This window comes from Odontesthes bonariensis, chromosome 10 (genome assembly GCF_027942865.1).
Source record: "Odontesthes bonariensis isolate fOdoBon6 chromosome 10, fOdoBon6.hap1, whole genome shotgun sequence".
NCBI classification, from domain to species: domain Eukaryota; kingdom Metazoa; phylum Chordata; class Actinopteri; order Atheriniformes; family Atherinopsidae; genus Odontesthes; species Odontesthes bonariensis.
Window position 1 is genome coordinate 31,891,310 of NC_134515.1, and position 19,998 is coordinate 31,911,307.

Genomic DNA, 19,998 nt, shown 5'->3' on the forward strand with positions numbered 1-19,998 from the left:
AAGGCAGGTGCATCAAAGTGCCTCAGATGACAAGCTTTATTATGGTGCTGCGGAGGTATCAGACACACCAGTGTAGATGGCAGCTGCATTTAGTGGCACTGGTGAGGCATAGAGTTGAGAGCCAAAGCCATTGTCAAACAGCACTGAGCACAGCCCTAAAAGACCAGGCAAGACAAAAGTGACAAGGTACAGTTGGTGTTGACAGGGCTTATTTGGCTTGCTTGCTTTTGGGCACCATCACTCAACATATTCATTAAATTCAGAGACAAAAATAAGATGATTTTTTTTTGATCAATAAACAAAACCTGCTACAATAATAAGCTCTGCTCTGAAGCTGCTGTAGTGCTTGAAATTAGCGTGTTACTTCTCTTTTTGATATGGTCTATTATGCATCTGATAAATCCTACTAGTTTACTGTTTGCATTATTTTTTGTGTAAGTAGAAAATAGCTAATATCTTTTTAAATACTGTTTTTATTTAAGTAACTTGCAAAGTGTTTTGGTTGTTCTCCACATATTAAGTATTTGGTATATCATATTCTTGTGCATGTGTGTAGCAATTAGCAACAAACTTGTAGGTCCAAAATTTATTGTATCGATTCTGTATTAACATTTGAATAAGACACATGGTCCATGGTAATTGCTACTTAACAGCTCAGGTTAGGTGATTATTAGTGAAGAACTAGAATACATTTCAACAGCTGTGTTGTTTCTTGTTGTTCTGTGTTTGCATTAAAAAATTGTCTCAAAGATCTGCCCCCCCCCCCCCCCCCAAATATAGAAGCAGTCCAAGACTGCCTTCTACATTTTTTTCCCCTGCACACTATGACTATATTCAGTGTATTGCCCTATTGATTTTTGTGTCTTTTCTTGTCCTCTATTGAATTAATAAAGATGTTCGCAACAGAGAGAAGTTTCCAGATTGATTCAAAACTCCAATATCTTAAGATGGGCCAAATTTTTACCAATGAAAAATATTTGATGCAAATCCATCTATAAGTTTTTGAGTGATACTGATAATAAACCCAGAAACACACCAAGTAAACCAACTAATATCCTATTTGGAGACAATGAATTGTAAACAAAGGATGAACAAGTTAACAGTGGGGCAGAGAGAAACATATGCCATGCTGAAAAAGGTAAAATAATTGGCTATACAGATGAGTAAACTAAAATAAACTAATCTGCGAAAAAAGCTTAAAACAAAGGCACCAGGGGCAGTAAAAATAAATCAAGGCCAATATCAATATAATCAATAAGATAAGGACTTCACAAAATCTAAACAAAACCAACAACTGATTAAGATTCAGTAAGATACCATCAAAAGAATTGTGGAGAGAATATAAAGGCAGGCCTGTTGATTATAAATAAATTTGTCAGTCATGCAACATGATTCCATAAGCTGTGGGCGTAACAGCAAAATAGTCTGATTTGTTAATTATGGAACCTGCTAACATGTTTATTATTTTTGACACTGCAACATTTTGTGGAAGAAAAGAGAGTACTGCCTTGTGACACAATGCAGAGACAAAAAAAGACAGATTGCTTTCGCATGTGCCATGGAGTCCAAGAGGAAGGATTTATATCATTTATTTATGAAGATGGATTCACATTCTGTGTACCTCCACAGATGTTGAACCAGAGAAGAGATATCATTCCTCAAAATTAACATCTTGTGGGATGTCCGGTTTTGCTTTGGAGCTTCAAAATTAAGAAGAGAAAAGTGAACCTTTCAGAGAAAGAGATCAAGGACTTTCCATTTATAATGCTGTTCACAGATTTTCTTACAGAGGATCTGATTGGTATGCAAGCCACTATTGAACCTTTGTCTTTAGAGCATTCGCTTTAATGAAAAATGTCCTCCACGTAGTCTATCATTATCTCCTCTTCCTACTGAATGGCCTCACTGATTCCCAGCCAGTTCTTTTCCGTGTCTGTTTGATTTTGACCCCAGGTCAATAAAAGACCCTCACAATAGATGATATTATACCTTCCCGTATTAAGGCACACACAGGGGATTAAATACTGTGTGAAAAAATACTAAATGCAACACAAAGTGCAAAAATGTGTTTTACTACTCCAGTGATTGCAGCAATAACAGCACAAGCCTTTGAGAACTGGCGTGTGGTCTTTTCATGACAGCTAAGACAGACATTTTTCTATGCGTTATCTCTTGCAACAGGAACGAGCTGTCTCCGGCTTTCTTTTGTGGTCTCCAGTAAAATGTTGTATCAATAAAATGCCAAGGCAGAAAACAGTGGGTATGAATTATTGAAAGGCACAGTGCTACGGCTAATCTCCACACCGCAGTTAATTTGATGTTCTTGTTTTTTTGTTAAGGATTCAACCTGCAATGCACCATCCGTTCCTGCAAATATCATGGACACAGAGGAGCACACCATTGGGAACTAAATGAATGATCTGCTGATGCTAATGTCCTCTGCCAGACAAGGTCTTGCCTAATAAACCTGGAGATGAGACAGGCTTGCTAGAAATAACATGATCAAAATAAGCCGTGAACAATTCAAGCCCACACACCTGAAGCAGCAGCTGATAATGAAAGTGGAATTCATAATGATGTTGAGTGTGTAGAGGAGGGGGTTGAAAGGTGCATTCAACCATTTAGGAGCTACACAGGCTTAAGGGATAGGCTTTGTAACCTTTATCAGGGCTCTGCAGTGAATATCAATATCTAAGACAAGCGCCTGATCTGTGGGAAATGTTCACTCTGCAGAGTGTTATGCTGAGCTGAGCTTTCATTTGTCTGACTGAAGTCATGGTTTTTAGTGGCACAGCTGAGACTCCCCCTATTGAGAGTGATTTGGCCATAAGAAGTCAGCCATTCCAAACCTTGGGGTTAAAGTGGATGCTGATCTTAAATTTGACAGTCAGATTAGGGCAGTTGTGAAGTGTAGTTTTTATCAATTAAGGCAGTTGGCCTAAAATAAAACCAATTCTCCCAGGAAGAAATATTGCCCAGCTACGGAGAGTACAAAATGCTGCGGCACGTCTTTTATCTGGCTCACGCAGATATGAGTACATTTCCCCCATTTTAGCTTCACTCCACTGGCTTCCCATACATTTTAGGATTAATTTTAAAGTTCTTTTATTTGTTTTTAAACTCCATGGCCTTGCCCCTTCCTACCTCTTTGAGCTACTGCACCATTATGCACCCTCCCACTCACTCCGGTCAGCTGATCAGCCGCTCCTCATTGTGCCTAAAACAAAGCTGGGGGGGGGGGACGCGCTTTTGCTGTGGCAGCTCCTAAAATGTGGAATGACTTCCCTCTGCACATCAGACAGGCTACATCACTGTCTGTTTTTAAATCACTTCTTAAAACTCATCTCTTTGCCTTGGCTTTTGACACCACATGAGATGTTGATTTTAGTTTGTGCTTATTTTTTATTATTGCATGGCTGGTTATATGTGTTTTAAAGTATTTTGGATTTTAGATTTCTATGTTTTTGTGTCTGTATGATGGCATTTGTAATTTTATTGTTTTTATTTATTGTGTACAACACTTTGGTCCTTATGGTAATGTAAAGTGCTTTATAAATAAAGCTGGATTGGATTGGATTGGATTGGCTTAAAACATCATCTGTTGGTTTTAACAGCAGGTGGGTCTGAAGTTGCGACTTGATTAAAATACAATCAGCTAGCTTTTGATTCAACAAATTTGTGGATAAAGACAGCAGCTTATTATCCCTGCCACATCAGGACAAGGCAATTGAAGTCACAGGCTTTCTAATTAGTCGTTCTTATTTCATCATAATCAGTTTGAAGTGAATGAGGGGTTACTCAGCCAACAGCGGGGAGTTTGTTGGAGAGAATTTGTAACGGTGAAATGACTCTGCTGCTGTGAACATGATAGCTGCAGATATATATAATCAGCTGTAAACTCACAAACCTAACCAGACTGTTTTGTGCTGTCACACAGGAGAGAATGTGGAAATTGAAAAAGATGCTTATCCTCACATTTTCCAAAAGGCAAGGCTCAAGCAGTGTGAGAAAGACCATCCGAAAGAATGACAATTTAAGAGTAAAAGTTGTGCTTGGTAATTTGAGCAATTCAATTTCAGATTAAAAGAAAAAAATGCAACAAAGGAATCAAATGAGATGGGGGTGGGGGGTCTGAAGTAAGTTAACAGAAACATTTCCAAATTGTTTTTTCCCACAACCACAATTTTGTTGAATGTTCCTGTTTAAATTCCCAGCTCTGCAGAGTTTCTGTTTGTGTCTTTTCAAAATATTCCAATCGTGTGTTTGAAGTATCACGTTTTTCTATTCTCGCAGAATGATAGAACTGAAATAACCACGACGACTTAATGAATAGTGCTTCTCAATCTGTCTGCCACTGGTCAAAATCTTTCAGAGTGCCACACAAATGACACCATATATTGGGAATGGGGAGAAAGGGAAGGGGCCACTAACCAACTTACAGTAAAAAAGGAAGATGAATAATTGCAAATGGCAATAAACAATCTAGCTAAGCTACCAGGCAGAGGTTTTTTTCAGGCTTTAACATTACAGAGTATATTTTTCATTCATTTAAAACTGTCACCGTCACTGACATTTTAGATGAGTGGTCAGAGGCTCGACACCTTGTAACTGCTAACATGATGCTGTGACTAGCACGGAAATGTCATCTTATTTCATTGCAGAACTTGCAGCCATCTGATCAATTTTAGAAAAAAGCACATTGTTAAAGAAGTCTGCAAGTAAATACATATTGCACACAGTGTACTGCATCTAAGGCTGTATTTCAACTCAAAGTATCCAATAGTTTTTTTTTATTTTTCAAGGAATTAAAAAGCTCCCTCAGGTTGAATTTCCACTGTGGTCTGAAGTCACCCCAAAAATGTGTCAAATTTCTCCTCATTGCTCTCATTGCTTTAGCTGGAGGTCTAATCCACAATGTGCAGAAAGAAAGCAGTATGACTCAGCTGCACTCTCACTTAATATGGCAATACAGCACTTTCCTACATGTTTGTGCTGTGTTTTAGCTGTGCTGTTTCCCTGATGCCTGTTGCTTTCAGCTTTGCTGTCTATCTCTCTCTCTCTATCTCTTCTGGTCACCCACTCATCTTCACTACCGTCCTGGCATAAAGCAGCAACATCAAAAAGTATGCAATTGTTAGGCCCTTTTATGCACCTTCCTCAAGCTTCTTTTTATTAATTCAGTTTATTCCGTTTCATCGCCATCTTTAAGTTGGGTCATGATACTTTATCCATAGCTGTGTTATCAGTGAATCCATGATCCATTCTTTTTTTGATTTATCTGTGCTTAATCTCTGTTCTGCTATGCAGTGTGAGTCAGGTCGTAAAGATATCCGTCGCAACCAACAACCTTTAATTAGAGGTGACATTCACTTGTTATAGCTTCATTGCTAGCATCAGCAGCCTTGTTGAATATCTCCATGTTGAATATTTTTCTCCATAGGGGGAGGTGGGTGTAGGTAGAGCAGTGAAATAGGTGCATGCACTATATAGCTAGGAACATGAGAAAGAGGTGGGACAAACCCATGTGGGCAAAAGCTAACTGGCAATGAGGTAAGGACTTTTTCATTCACTTCAGCTAATCAATCAAACGTGCTTCCTCGTGTTTAGCATACTGTCAGCTCAAGCTTACCCATTGCCCTCACATTATCATGATGTCATCAGTTATTGATGACAATGTACAAATTTAACAAATAAAAATACTTGGAATAGAAATAGACAGATTTCATGTATATCTGGTTTCATTAAACATAGAACAACAATGTATTTTCCATGAGATTGAACTGGAAACAATTACAAAATACATTTTATTACTCGATGGATAGCTCTGTTCAAATAATTGCCTCTCCATCTCCTTGCTCACTGTCAAACTCACATGACCACTGCAGCTTGTATATCTCAAAAATACTTTTTAAGTTATAGCTGTCACAGTGTGCTTCTCTGCTTGAATTCTCACCACTGTGAACCCTCAGCGATACAGTATAACATAAAGCTTATTTTGTTTCCAGCTATAAAATGGGAGTTTGGTGTTTATTTGTTTAGTTTTAGTTCAGGGCAATGCTCAGCATTCTCCTCCCCTGCCTCCAGCTATAAAGATCTCACACCCTCCTGGGAGCCACAACTTTCATGTAACACTTCTACAGTGTCATCCTGCACCACAGTCGTGAATTTTAACACAGCCTCTCCAACATCTTTCCCCACATCAGGACACACTGAGCAAGTTTACAAGACACCTGAAAAAGACAATTACTGTGTTCGTCCAACCAAAACTGGACTTTTGAAACACATGCAATTATTGTTAGTCTGACAAGAATCATATGGAATCAAGATTCTCAAAACCAGGCTACGATTACATGTTCAAATAGACTCAAATGGGCCCTGGTACTCCACACACACTCCAATGTTCCATCTTTTTTTGCATACGAATTTAAGACAATACAGCCAGCATTGTTATGTGAGAAGTTGCAGACAATAGAGGCAGATGTATCTACAACCGCCTGGATTATTGACTACCTGACAAACAGACCACAGTTTGAGAGATTGTATGAGAATGAGGTCAGCAGCACAGAAGTATCATAAGGGACTCCAGTAAAACTTGAGTCTTGTCATCTCCATAAATGCACAGCTGACTCTGCAGATATTGAGCGCATAGGCTGAGTATAGGGAACAGGTCGAGCACTTTGTGGCATGGTGTGGAAACAATCACTTCCTCTTGAATGTAAACCAAAAAAAGAAGATGATTGTGGATTTTAGGAGGACCAGGAATAAACCAAAGGCTATTGCTATCATAGGAGAAGAGGTGGAGGTGGTAAAAGACTAGAGATGCCTGAGTGTACCTGGAATAAAAAGGGATAGAGCAAAATCGATTCTTGAGGAAACTTAGGTCCTTTAGTGTGTACAGTGAGATGTTCCATTTCCTCTATAAGTCTGCAGTGGGAAGTGCTATCTGCTTTGCAACCATTTGTCTGGACATCAGCATCAGAGCCAGTGACTCTAATAACCTGATCAGACTGATAAAGAAGGCTAGCTCTGCTCTGATGCCCCAGCACAGCCCTAGCTAATGTGCAAAGAAGAATGCTACACAAGTTGCTGTGGTGGAGAGTGTGATCTGCTTTGCAGTCATCTGTTATGGGAACAGCATCTGAGCTGCTTAGCATGTTTATATGACACTTGAAAAGAATGTGGTTTAGGTTTAAATTATTGTGTTAATACGCCAATCCTAAACGTAAAATAGGCCTAGGCTCTCTGCACATGCTCCAAAGTATAATCTTTTTGCAATTTCCTGTAAAAACAGAGAAGCATAAATGTATATTAATAGAGCCAAATTCCCAAGAAAGCTGCCCTCGTTCACATATTTTTCTGTTTAAGCTAAACGCATCTGATATTGTGACTGAAAATCAGCTTCTACTATGTGTCAACTTGCAGTCCCTTAAATAATTTCCAGACTGTCATTCTGCTTTATTAAAATCCTGATTTTTATCAGTGCATCATCCGAGAAAATCCCCATAGAATTAACCTCCGACACAGTCAATGGTGTTGTGAAGTTGGTCATACTTAAAGCCTGATTTATGGTCGTCCGGGAAAAGCTACGGAGAGCAACGGAGAGCCCGGAGACGCTCTCCGTCGCTCTCCGTCGCTTGCGTGCATCCGCCAAAATTCCTATCTATCGTTCGAGGCGACGGAGACTCGCGGAGACCGCAAGGGTTGTGATTGGTCGGCTAACAACATCATTTCCGAAATCACTTTTCCGGTTTAGCTCCTTCCTCCAACCATTTTTGAAAGAGTTTACTGTGTACCGGTCAACATTTGGTCAAAATTATTTGCATTTCAATATCAATAAGCTCTAACTCCAACAACAGTCTTTCTCTCTCGGTCGCCATCGTTCACTGTGAGGAGTGGAACGCAGTCGGAAAGTAAACAATCAATCAACGACTTTCTCGATAGACGTCGCGAGATTGGGTCGTCTAGCGTAGTGACGCCTACTGATCGGGAGGTGAATTGCCTTGCGTATCTGACATCCCGACGGAGAACTTCGAAAGGTTTAATAGCCTCTCCATGACCACGAGGTCGGATTGACGGATAGCGACGGAGATGCATACTGAGGCCTTAACGCTGCCTATTGGAGCTGACATTCAGCGCAGCCGCCATCTTGGATGGGTCTCCAAATTGCCTCCAAATTACATTTATTTTGACTGAGGAATAGGGATGGGAATCGAAAACCGGTTCCTGTTGAGAACCGGTTCCCAGTGTTTCAATTCCTTGGAATCGTATGGCAATTTTGCAAACAATTCCCTTATCGATTCCAGCGGGCGCGAATGACGTCAATGAGTCCAGCACGGCCAGCAGTCAACAGTAAACATGGCGCCCAAGCGGTACAAACACTCAAAAGTTTGATTACACATCCCTAAAAAAGACAACAACAGGGCAACTTGAAAAGTGAATATTTCACCAAAAGGAGGAAATACTACCAACATGCAATAACTATGAAGGAATGTCGCGTTTTCGATCTGCTCCGGACTAACGTTGGTGAATCTGAACCCAGCAGCAGCAACGTTAGCAACGTTAGCATGTCCTCGGCTAACACTGCAGGTAACTAACTAACAAACACTGCCTATCATGTTAGCGCCATTTGCCTCATTGTAAAACCTGCTACAGTATTAGTAACGGTTAAGGTTAAATGAATGCCTTCTCATGCATTACATTTAGATGAAATCATGAGAGACAGAGCCTGACTGGCTCAGAGCCAGAGGCGGGTGGTACTACCTCCAGTTCACGTCTACCTCCAGCTTCTCCTTTCACCAGAGCAGGGAAGAGTTAAATTACCCAGGCCATGATAGACCAATGTGGACCTCACCGTTGTTGGGTTTGTAAGGTCATGACTCGTGTTACTTCTAAACTAAACAAAGTTGATGCTAATTGACCGGTTTGTTGTCCTTTTTCTCAAAATGAGAATTGATAAGGGAACCGACAAAGAACCGAATCATTAAGCAGAATCGAAAATGGAATTGGAATCGTAAAAATCTTATCAATTCCCATCCCTACTGAGGAAGGTGTATATCATTCCCCAACTACAATAATCAGAACTCCCCGAATTTTTACATCTGTGGTCTCAACTCCACACAGAAACAACGCATGCGGCATGACATGACATGCGGCAAGCGAAGCAGAACACGGCAGCAGCTGGGGGGCGCAAATTTGCGGTGTGGAGGTATTTTAAAGTGGATGACAAAAACATTGCGATTGCAAAATGTGAGATATGCAAACTTGGGATTTCAAGAGGTGGCAAGGACATCACTAACATCCTTGATGAGAACAGGAACAGGCTAAAACCTGACAAGGTAGAGATGTTGGTTTTCATCTAGAAAACCATTCTATTCTATTTGCTTGTTTTTCCTTTTTATTGTTTTCATATCTTTTATACTGTACGCTGTTGCAACACAATAATTTTCCAAATTGGGATGATTAAAGTACTTATCTATCTATCTATCTAGAAAAACATACATTTCCTTCTGTGAAACCGGAGGAACAGAGTAAGAAAGCACATTACTTCCTTACTTTATAACACTGTGGCACTTTTATTTGCTTATTTGTTTACATACCTGCCAGGTATTTCAAGTTGAGCTGCTGCTCGTTTTTATATTAGACATTGTTGCACTAAACTACAATGTGAAGAATTTGTTTATTACTTGATTACTTTTTTTGTTCAAGCTACCTCACAGAAGTGCTCTGTTTATAAGTGTTAAATGATAAAATAAGTGAAGAAAATAAAAAAAAATCAGGGACATCCTGGATCTGTTTCTTCGCTAGGGATGGGAATTGATAAGATTTTTACGATTCCAATTCCATTTTCCACGATTCGGTTCTTTATCGGTTCCTTTATCGATTCTCATTTGGAGAAAAAGGACAACAAACCGGTCGATTAGCACCAACTTTGTTTAGTTTAGAAGTAACACGAGTCATGACCTTACAAACCCAACAACGGTGAGGTCCACATTGGTCTATCATGGCCTGGGTAATTTAACTCTTCCCTGCTCTGGTGAAAGGAGAAGCTGGAGGTAGACGTGAACTGGGGGTAGTACCACCAGCCTCTGGCTCTGAGCCAGTCAGGCTCTGTCTCTCATGATTTCATCTAAATGTAATGCCTGAGAAGGCATTCATTTAACCTTAACCGTTACTAACAGCAGGTTTTACAATGAGGCAAATGGCGCTAACATGATAGGCAGTGTTTGTTAGTTAGTTAGTTAGTTAGTTAGTTACCTGCAGTGTTAGCCAAGGACATGCTAACGTTGCTGCTGCTGGGTTCAGATTCACCAACGTTAGTCCGGAGCGGATCGAAAACGCGACATTCCTTCATAGTTATTGCATGTTGGTAGTATTTCCTCCCTTTGTTGAAATATTCACTTTACAAGTTGCCCTGTTGTCGTCTTTTTTAGGGATGTGTAATCAAACTTTCGAGCGTTTGTACCGCTTGGGCGCCATGTTTACTGTTGACTGCTGGCTGCGCTGGACTCATTGACGTCATTCGCGCCCACTGGAATCGATAAGGGAATTGTTTGCAAAATGGCCAAACGATTCCAAGGAATTGAAACACTGGGAACCGGTTCTCAACAAGAACCGGTTCTCGATTCCCATCCCTATTCTTCGTCGTTCTTCATATTTTTAATGTACTGTAGAAGTATCGGATCGGGACTCGGTACCGGCAGATACTCAAAATCAAATGACTCAGACTTGGACTCGGGGGCAAAAAAAACCTGATCAGGACATCCCTAATGGAAAGTTTTGTGTTTCTTGAGCTATTCAATTATCTGATGCAAAAATAGACTATGCTATCATGAATCTATGTTGCTGTGCTGAGATCTTTTTCAATGGAGCTGTATTATTCTTAACAAATATTACAGTAGGTCTCTACTGTATAACAAAGTTATTACTATATCTATCAACTATTTGCATGTTAGAATCGGAGCTGTGTAGTGAGAAGACGTTTTTTAAACTTAAACACTATGACTTTTGAGGATTAATAAGTTATGTGTTCATTTACAAAAAGGCTTACCGGGCTGCAGCTGCAGGCAATACCTTCCCAGTCTGCAGAAAATTATTTTAATGTCAGTTTCATTGCAATCTTCAATTATAGGTCCTATTTGCTCTCTGTGGGATTTCCGCATTGTTGCACAAAAAATACATGTAAGACGACATTTTCTACAACCCCCAACCTACACATTCTCCAACATTATGAGAAGCAGCTTGTCTTTAGCTTCCACGTGGCAGAAAGAATTTACATCAATGGCTACGTAACATGCAATGGCATTTAGTGTCCCCACAGCTCAGTGGTGGATGCCACTGGCACTGTGATGTACGTTCAATTCCTCCTCTGAGGATGATGTGATGTGACAGTGGATTTGGTCAGGATTGGTGTGACATGCACTCTGTGAATGGGGAAACATCCTCGAAAATCTGCCAAGAAAAATATTTCCTCTTTGCTGTGCACCTGCTGACAAAACTAAAGACTAATTTTTCTGTCAAGCACATAACCTCAAATCACTCCTAATGCATAAGAAGTAGAAATATAGAATAAAAGGATATGGCAAAAACTACAATTTTGGGTATCTTATATGCAACCGATCTCATAACTGGTATGAAATTGTATTTCTTGATAGCCTTCTATTAGTATTCTAAAAACAGCAGTTCCGCATCAGTTAAAAATTTGCCTTTTCAATTTTCACACAAATTATCAGTTATCAGATAGAATTGTGTCCCTTTTGACGTTTAGATAGTGGTATCTAAAAATGATTAATCTACATAATCAGGGCTGTGGGAAGCCTGCATTTCTAACTTTCTAATGAAACAGTTCTTTAAACAGCCTTCAGTCATATCCTGGACTATTTTTTTGTGCATTGTTATATCAAATTAAATTAAGTTTCCCAGACTGAAGGGGTAGAACTAATTAAAGACAAAATTTAGCAGGCAGAGCTTGTAGTTGAGTGGCTGTATTTAAAATGTACTTCAATAGAAGGATTATTCCTTTAGAGATAATGGATTTCACAACAACTGCCAAAGCAACAGATACACACGGCTGCAACAGATGTGTAAATCAGCCCTCATGAATATATCAGAAATCATTTTAAGGATTTTGAAACTTTGCAGAGCAAATTAAACACAGACCCTTGCTGCTTTTACATTTACTGCCACACATGCACACATTTGTTGTTCACTCAGAGATAAAACACAAAATCCTGAAAAGGATTTATTTTTCTCATTCTTTTTTTGGTAAGTTTTAGTTGTGAGGACGGCATCAAATGGCATTAGTCTGTCTCTTGCTGATCTTCACAGATTGGAAGCTCTCCTCTCTGAAGCAGAGTGGGAGTCAATGCAAAATTGTTGTCTACACTTATATCTCCCTGTGCCCCTGGGGTTCAAAACTCGTAAAGAGTGAATTCATGGCTTTGAGCGATCAGTCGAAGCTCAGTCCGAGCGACCATCTGTGACCAGACATGTAATGGATAAAAGGAAAAAGCGCAACCAGATGCTTAATGACAAAAACAGCCGACTGTAGTTTGTCTCTGCCACTCGCATCCATAAAAAAGCATTCAGCAAATCCTTTAAATTAGCCCTTCATCAGGGAACAAAGACTCTTAAGGGCACATAAGGAGAGCCACTGCCTTACGTGCAATATTCTGTACAGCAGGAGTTAATTATATTACTTACCCAATTCTTTGTGGTCAGAGCCCTGGCTGGTCAATACAAAGAGGAAATCCTGACAGGTGTCCTGATCCAACAGGGTGCTGTTGTGCAGGCAAAGGTCAACAATTAGGGTCACAGCTTTCTGACAGACCATGTCATACTCCTCTCGGTCAGAACTCATGCTCCCAGCTGCATCCTCAGCCGTGTGTGCTCATCCAAGGGGACTAACACACCCACACACGCGCGCAGCAGCTTAGCATGCACAAGATAAATGCAACTTGTCTCCTTACACGGCCGATTCTTCTCCTTCTTCCACAGTCTCTCAACATTGTTTCCCCACAGATACACACAAGTTGGTGTGCACGTGTGTGGGTGTTTGATGTGTGTGTGAGTAAGCCGAGCCAGTGTTGTGTGAACACGTGTTAGATATTCCATGCAAATGTGTGTTTGTGTACAACAGTGTTTGTAGACTTAATGAATCACTCTTGCCTCCAGGTGACATAAGGACAGAATTATTGCATCATATTTATGCAAAGAAAGCAAGCCACAGTAATCAAGGAAAAAAACTTTACGGGCTATGAAATGGCAAAAAAAATGATACCTACAGCCCCTCAGTGCAAACTGACAAGGCACCACCTTAAAAAAGAAGAAGAAAGAAAAAAAAAACATAACCCTCATAATGACCACCAGACTTGTTTTTCTCAGATCGACTGACATAGATGGTCCCTGGAGTTCAGAGAATCTCCTGTGATAAATCTCCCCTGAGCTGAGGTCTCCCTGCTCCCACCCACAGCACTGGCTGTAATCCCTGAGTGTTTACAGTGTGTAATGTTGATGGCTGAACTGTTTGTATGAAAAGACAAAACTGCACAAAGAGAGTGAGGCTGCACATTCTGTGTTCAACTAGTCACTTATGGATGCAGATGCACCCTCAAATGGCATTTTATTAGGATCAAATAGCTGGTCAAAATAATATATTAACTTTATCACCATTTGGGAAAATGTAAAACGTATAGTATTAAAGGGAACATGTCATGAAAAACTACTCTGCTACTCTGCATTTTCTCTTTATCTTTTTTGCAGTTAAATGTTTGACATTCCAAATTCCCATTTCTAATTAACTCAGCATTACTGGCACCCACAATTGAAAACACAAAGACGGACCAGTAAAAAGTATTTGTTGCAAAACTGCAGACGAGGGGAATAAAATCGTTGGCAAGTGTCTTTAGTATCACTTTGGAGTGTAGTAGCCTGAGGTGAATTTATTGGCTGCTGTGACCAGAGCTGTAAATACGGGGCTGATAAAGGAGCTGTTAAACAGTGACTGTGAAATTTTAAAATTACATTCAAAATTGGGGTTTCTTTTGAAAAAAGTGCATGTCTCTATTAAAGTCTCCATGAAATGGCGAACAGATTGCTAACTGCTTTCACATATTAACATGTTTGTTAAGCAAGACAAGCCGCCTAGCCCCTGAAAGCAGAGTCTGCTGGCATTGCTCACCATGCTTTATCAAATCTGTTTAAATATAGTAATTGGGCCCAAACACAGTGCACACACCAGAATGCAGAATTCGTTTTTAATAATTTTCCCAGAACTGAAAAAATACCACCAGGAATAACTACAAACTGACTTCATGAAACCAGGATAGTGTCAGATGTTAATATGTAGGTGATGGACAATGACATAATATGATTAGATGCAACTTTGCAACTGTGTACAACTGTGAAAGCTCCCTAATGCATCTGTTAGGACACTGCAGGTGATGAAGCTCAACTACAACATCTTTATTTGTTGACTACTGTGCTACTTTCACACAAACCTCTCAAGACAGAATGTAAATTCACTCCTCATATTGTGTCTGAACGTATATATATATTTCAATAAATGCCATGAGAGAGAAATTGGAACTAACTTAACTTCTAACACTGAATTACAAGAGAACTTGCTTGAACCTATCTATTAATTGAATGTAATTACTACAGTAAGTGAATAAACTGTGACGAATAAGGCTTCTGAAAAATGATTTTCTACCTTTATCAAGACACTGTTTGACTCTCCTCCTTAACCTACTTAAACTAAGTTATGAATATAAATGGGCTTCTACAATGGTGGACTATTGTTGTTAGATCGCCTCCGTGAGAGGTTGGACCTGGGGTCTGCTCTACGTCTTGCTCCAGTTGATTGGATGTACTGTTCCTGGGAAATCCTGATTAACAGGCAAATACGAGATTGCTTCTGGCATCGGGTTTTCAAAAGTGTCATTTACATTGCTGCTTCTGCTGCACCTGATACCAACTCCCATCCTTTCATTTGCTGTGCTTCCTTGTTGATATATTAAAGTTCAATACCTGTATTCAGAAGCTTACAGTGAAAACAACTGACACAGAAATGAACTCCAGATATGCTGAAACCACCAATGCAATCATGATGTTCTAACGATAAAAGAAACTGACCTGGGATCTCCCTTGTGCAGTAATGTTACTTAGAAACATTTTGTTCAGGGATGTCCAACCATAATATGACTGCATGTAATGGTTTCTTGTTAACTCCTATTCTATCACTTTGAGATAGCCAGGAAATAACCTGACACGAAAAAGATCATGCGCTGTTACCTAAAAAAGTTTGAAGCTTCTTACTTATTGTCCCCTTTAATAAAAAATTCTATCTTTGAGTGTAGGTAAACAATATACTCTGCAGATAAAAATCAGAAAAAGGAAATCATAGTATATATATTACAGCTGAAAAAGAAAAATGGTAACACCTGATACATAGTGTGGAAAGAAAAAAAGAAAGAATAAGCAACCTCTACAAAATCAAGAAAAAATAAAACAGTGATTAAAGAGCTCAGGTCTTGCTGCAAAGAATATTCTATCATTTTCATTCATTATTCATGAAGATCTGCTGCAACAATCATTAAAAACTGTCCCTCTTAAGAAAGTACTTCCATTTCCAAATAGTTTAGAGCTCTGCAACCACAGAAGTGCTGAAAGGAAAACAAATGGGTGATCGAGTTTTGATAATGGAAAATAAATGTGATAATCAAGACAGTTACTGAGAGAGCTTGTGCTTAATGGTAAGGCCAACTAATAATCTAGCAGATTCAAAACTCTCTATAGTCATTAAGGATTCTGCCTATAAACCAGAAATAAATGAGGAATGTTGAGATGATCGTATTGGTACTTTTGAAGCAGGTGCGGGCATATTTTTCACAGCAAATGAGGGGGCAGACGCAAATGAGGTCTTCGGTTTGATATGCAAATCATTTTCATCTGTGGCAAATCTTTCAGGGATGGCAGCCCGGTGGCTGCAGATGTCGAACTTGATTCATCGTGTTAAATGCATGACAAAGGGCTGGCTCACTCAAAGCTATGCTAATCAACATCAGTACTTTTAACTTGTCCTGCAGGGCATGACAGCAGGACTTCTGCAACATACAGTGAGCGTGTATCAGTGTGTCCTCCAGTGTGAGTGTGAGTTTCATTGTCATGATGTGTTAATCAAAGATTTCCATCGGCTGCGGGGCAACAAAAATTTCTACTCTGACTCATAGTTAAGCTCATTATGAACACATCTTAAAATGTGTAAGAAGCATCTGAAGCTTCACATGATCTGTGAGCAGACTGATTTGCCAAATAATTCAACACTGACATACAGACATGCTATTTTCCAAAGGCCCTTATAAAGGATCTTAAAATACTTAAGAGGTTGAATAACAGTGTGTCTCGGTAAGCCTGAGCACACAGCACGCTGGTGAAGAACAATGACATCAGCTTTGGTATGGATAGGATCAGCATTATTATTCTGTGTCCTGGGGAAATACACACAGAACAGTATCTCATTTAAACATGTCTCTATGTCACTGAGATGAGGGGTTTAACCAAACTCCTGCCAACTGTCAACAAGGCTCACAAGATTCCAGTGGAGTTGATTCTGTGTGCCTCCTACCGCAAATATCAATCCTCAGGCAACAGCCTTCTGCTGCTCAACATTCTCATAAATGGTTTACAGGTTAATACAGAAAAACCTTCAGTGAGGCAAAGATAAGAAGCAGAAGGATGCACCTGCTCGTCATGGAAATTAAGAGCACTGACTGAAACAGATCTTCTTTTTAAACTGTTTAAGGCCAATTCATGGTTTCCATCAGGCAGATTTACAAATGCTTTTTTGGACTTAAAATAACACTGTTGATGTTTACCAATGAGGCATGGTGGTAAGCTTGTTTTCTCTTTCGGAATACAAAGGAGAGGAGAATTTTTTTAATTAATCCTGCACACTTTCAAATTACAAAGCTTTGCACTCAATTCACTGTAATTGCTCCACCATTTACCTCAGGAAAAAAAAGCATGTCTACATTTTTCAGCTCCACTGTGATTGCTGCATGCGTAAAGATTCCCAGGTGTCCTAGTCTTTCTTCAAAGTCTATGAAAAAAAAGGATTTTTCATTCATCTCAACATTTAAAATGCATGATTGCATGCATGGAAGAGTATTGTCAAAATGTACTGATTGGTCCTGTTTTCCTATTCCAACTCCCACCTGCTCCAGCTTCATTTCTGACCGTTACTGCCCTTCCCACGAGAGTTGAGGTTGGATCCTGTGGGATCCCAATCACAATGTCTCCCTCTCCTGTGAATCATCTAAGTAAACCCTTCTATTTATTGCAACAAAATGCAGCAGTGAAAAAGAAATGTGCTGAGCTATCGGCATCTACATAGTTAAGTGTACTAGCATCCTAGCATAGTAGTAGCATAGCAAGCATGCAATGTATCTAAATTAGCTTACTAAATCATCTGCAGGGAGAGCATTCAATAAACATGGGGAAAAAAAGTAAGTAAAAGGGTGAACCAGCAGTAAAACAAAAACCTAACAATACACTTTCTTTCATGAATGCATATCAGCACAAGCAGGTAGGGCTCTTATCAATATGTGAACTTGTGAAACCTTATCAGTTACTGCCCAAGTACTCAATTTAAATAGCACATCCAGACAAGTACGGCCCAAATGCCCAAAAGTGTACTTGCTCTGATGATTTTATGGAGGCTATCTCACCCTGGAGAGATAGCAATTCTGTTGTCTGTGTCTATGCAGAGACAAACAGCCATGCATGCTCACAACTTACTTGGTCAATTTAGAATTACCAATTAACCTAATATCCTTTTTTTATTGTTGGAGGAAGCTGAAGTGTTCCACGCATGCATGGGGGAGGGGACACAGATGCACCCTAGCCAAGATTTGAACCAGCAACCTTCTTACTGTGAGGTGACACTTTTATCTGTTTGATGTGTTGAACATGAGATCCAAAATGGTTTGGGCACAGGTAGCAGGTAAGTGTTGATCTCAGAAAGTAAATTAATGGTATTCACCTGAGTAAATTGCTGAGAGCATCGTTAAATTCCTTCATTCTTTTTTAATTTGGTATTTATACTGTTTTATGAGAATATTGTCGATGTGATTTGGAACAAATTATTCAAATTCGTATATTCCCTATTTTCAAGATGTGTTTATTTCGCATTACACAGATTTATTACACGTGTGCTACTTATTACCTTGCATTAAAACTAATCTTTAGGCAAAACTTTAATCAAAGGATGGGGCCTTATAGGCATGTAAGTACATTTTCTAACAAGAAAAACAAAAGTTGCAAACAGGCATAGCATCAGAAATGTTAACACTGTCAGAGAGCTTACAAAAAGATGATTTACTGTCATTTAAAAGTCTCTTTCTGTTCCAGCAGAACTAAAAAAATTTTCCAGCAAACTTTATTTATTGCATGTTGAAGTAAACATAACACAGACAGGAGACGCTCTCCATCATCTTGTCATGTTTGCCCTGCAGGAGGAGAAACGACTTCACAGCTCCAGTCAGTCTCCTAACGGCTGCTTGTGATCTTCTGTTCCTTTATCCAAGTCACGCCTCGTAGTAGGTTCCACCGCCTCCTCCTCCTCCTCCTTTCTGAAACGTATTGAACATGTTGTTACTTTTGTGTTTAAGCTATTCATTACCTGTATAATGTATGAACTGTTAATGGATTTAAACGTTTTTCGTTTTTTTTATTGAATTTTTCTTGTTTGATAAATGATGATATGACAGAGAGGGATACTGTTCTTCTGATTGTTCTGTGGCTTATTTAAAACGTTGTTTGTAGTCTACTACCACAGGTCCAAGATAGATCCAACACTGATGAACATGTGTGTGTAACTGGTAATAATGAAAATAAATAATGATAATCTTGTGTCAGTCATTTTTAGTGAGTGTTGATATACTGTAGATATAGATTTGGACGGCTGTAGCTCAGGAGGAAGAGCAGGCACCCACCAATCGGAAGGTCAGTGGTTCGACTCCGGCTTCCATGGGCTACATGTCGAAGTGTCCTTGGGCAAGACCCTGAACCCCACGTTGCCTAGCGATAAATCCGTTGGTGTATGAATGTTTGTGTGAATGATTAGAAAGCACGTAGTGTGTATAGACGTAGACGTGCTGTATGAGTGTGTGTGAATAGGTGAATGTGGCATGTAGTGTTAGAAGCGCTTTGAGTGGTCAGCTAGACTAGAAAAGTGCTATACAAGTACAGTCCATTTACCATATGTTGGATGTATAGATACAGTGTACTAATAGAGGCAGATATGTATGAGAAACTCTTTCATCCTCATGAAACAAATTTCCATTTAAATGTTTGATTGTTAAAACCTCTCATCCCCTTCTATCATTCTTTACTTGTATGTAAGCTAGCTCAATAAATCACATACAAAGGCAATCAATAAACATGACCCAGAAAATGATTTCTTAGTAAAAGTTAGTCTGAAGGTAGTTTCACAGTAAATTTAAGTCACTAGTTTACAGACATGTTCATATGTTAGGGAAATATAAAAAGTCTTTTTAAATGATCAATTGATTTAAAATTCAACAGTGACCATAAACCATTATTATTATTATTTTCTCTGTTTATATAATTCCTTGTCATAATAATAATCAAACCAGCTCAATTTTTTTTTAAATGAACTGGTTCAAATTATAATTTTTTATAATATTATTATACTATTATTATTATTATAGGCATGTTGCTACAGTGAAAATGTATATTTTAAATCAGCATTTTGAATAATTAACCTTTAAGAGGAACATTCAATATCATTTCACTTTTACATCTTCATATCACTGCAAACGTGACAAATTGAGTGTAGGACAGACTCCTGAGCCCAGTCCTGCTGACCTCCCGTCCAAGTAAGTACTTCTGAGTTGAACTTGTTAAGTCTGTACTACCAAGTAGAAGAGTCAGTACTTTACATGTGTTTATGTATTTGGCAGACACTTTTATCCAAAGCGA

The 19,998-nt window shown here is 39.2% G+C and overlaps 1 protein-coding gene across 1 annotated transcript in view; it reads right to left on the minus strand.

Annotated features, from left to right (window-relative positions):
* syt6a (synaptotagmin VIa) overlaps positions 1-12,941 on the minus strand; it is a 101,059-nt gene extending 88,118 nt beyond the window's left edge. Inside the window, exon 1 of the mRNA XM_075475278.1 lies at positions 12,700-12,941. Within this exon, the coding sequence (XP_075331393.1) occupies positions 12,700-12,856 (157 nt within the window). The 5' untranslated portion in view covers positions 12,857-12,941. The remainder of the gene's footprint in view (positions 1-12,699) is intronic.
* Between the last annotated feature and the right edge of the window lie 7,057 nt (positions 12,942-19,998).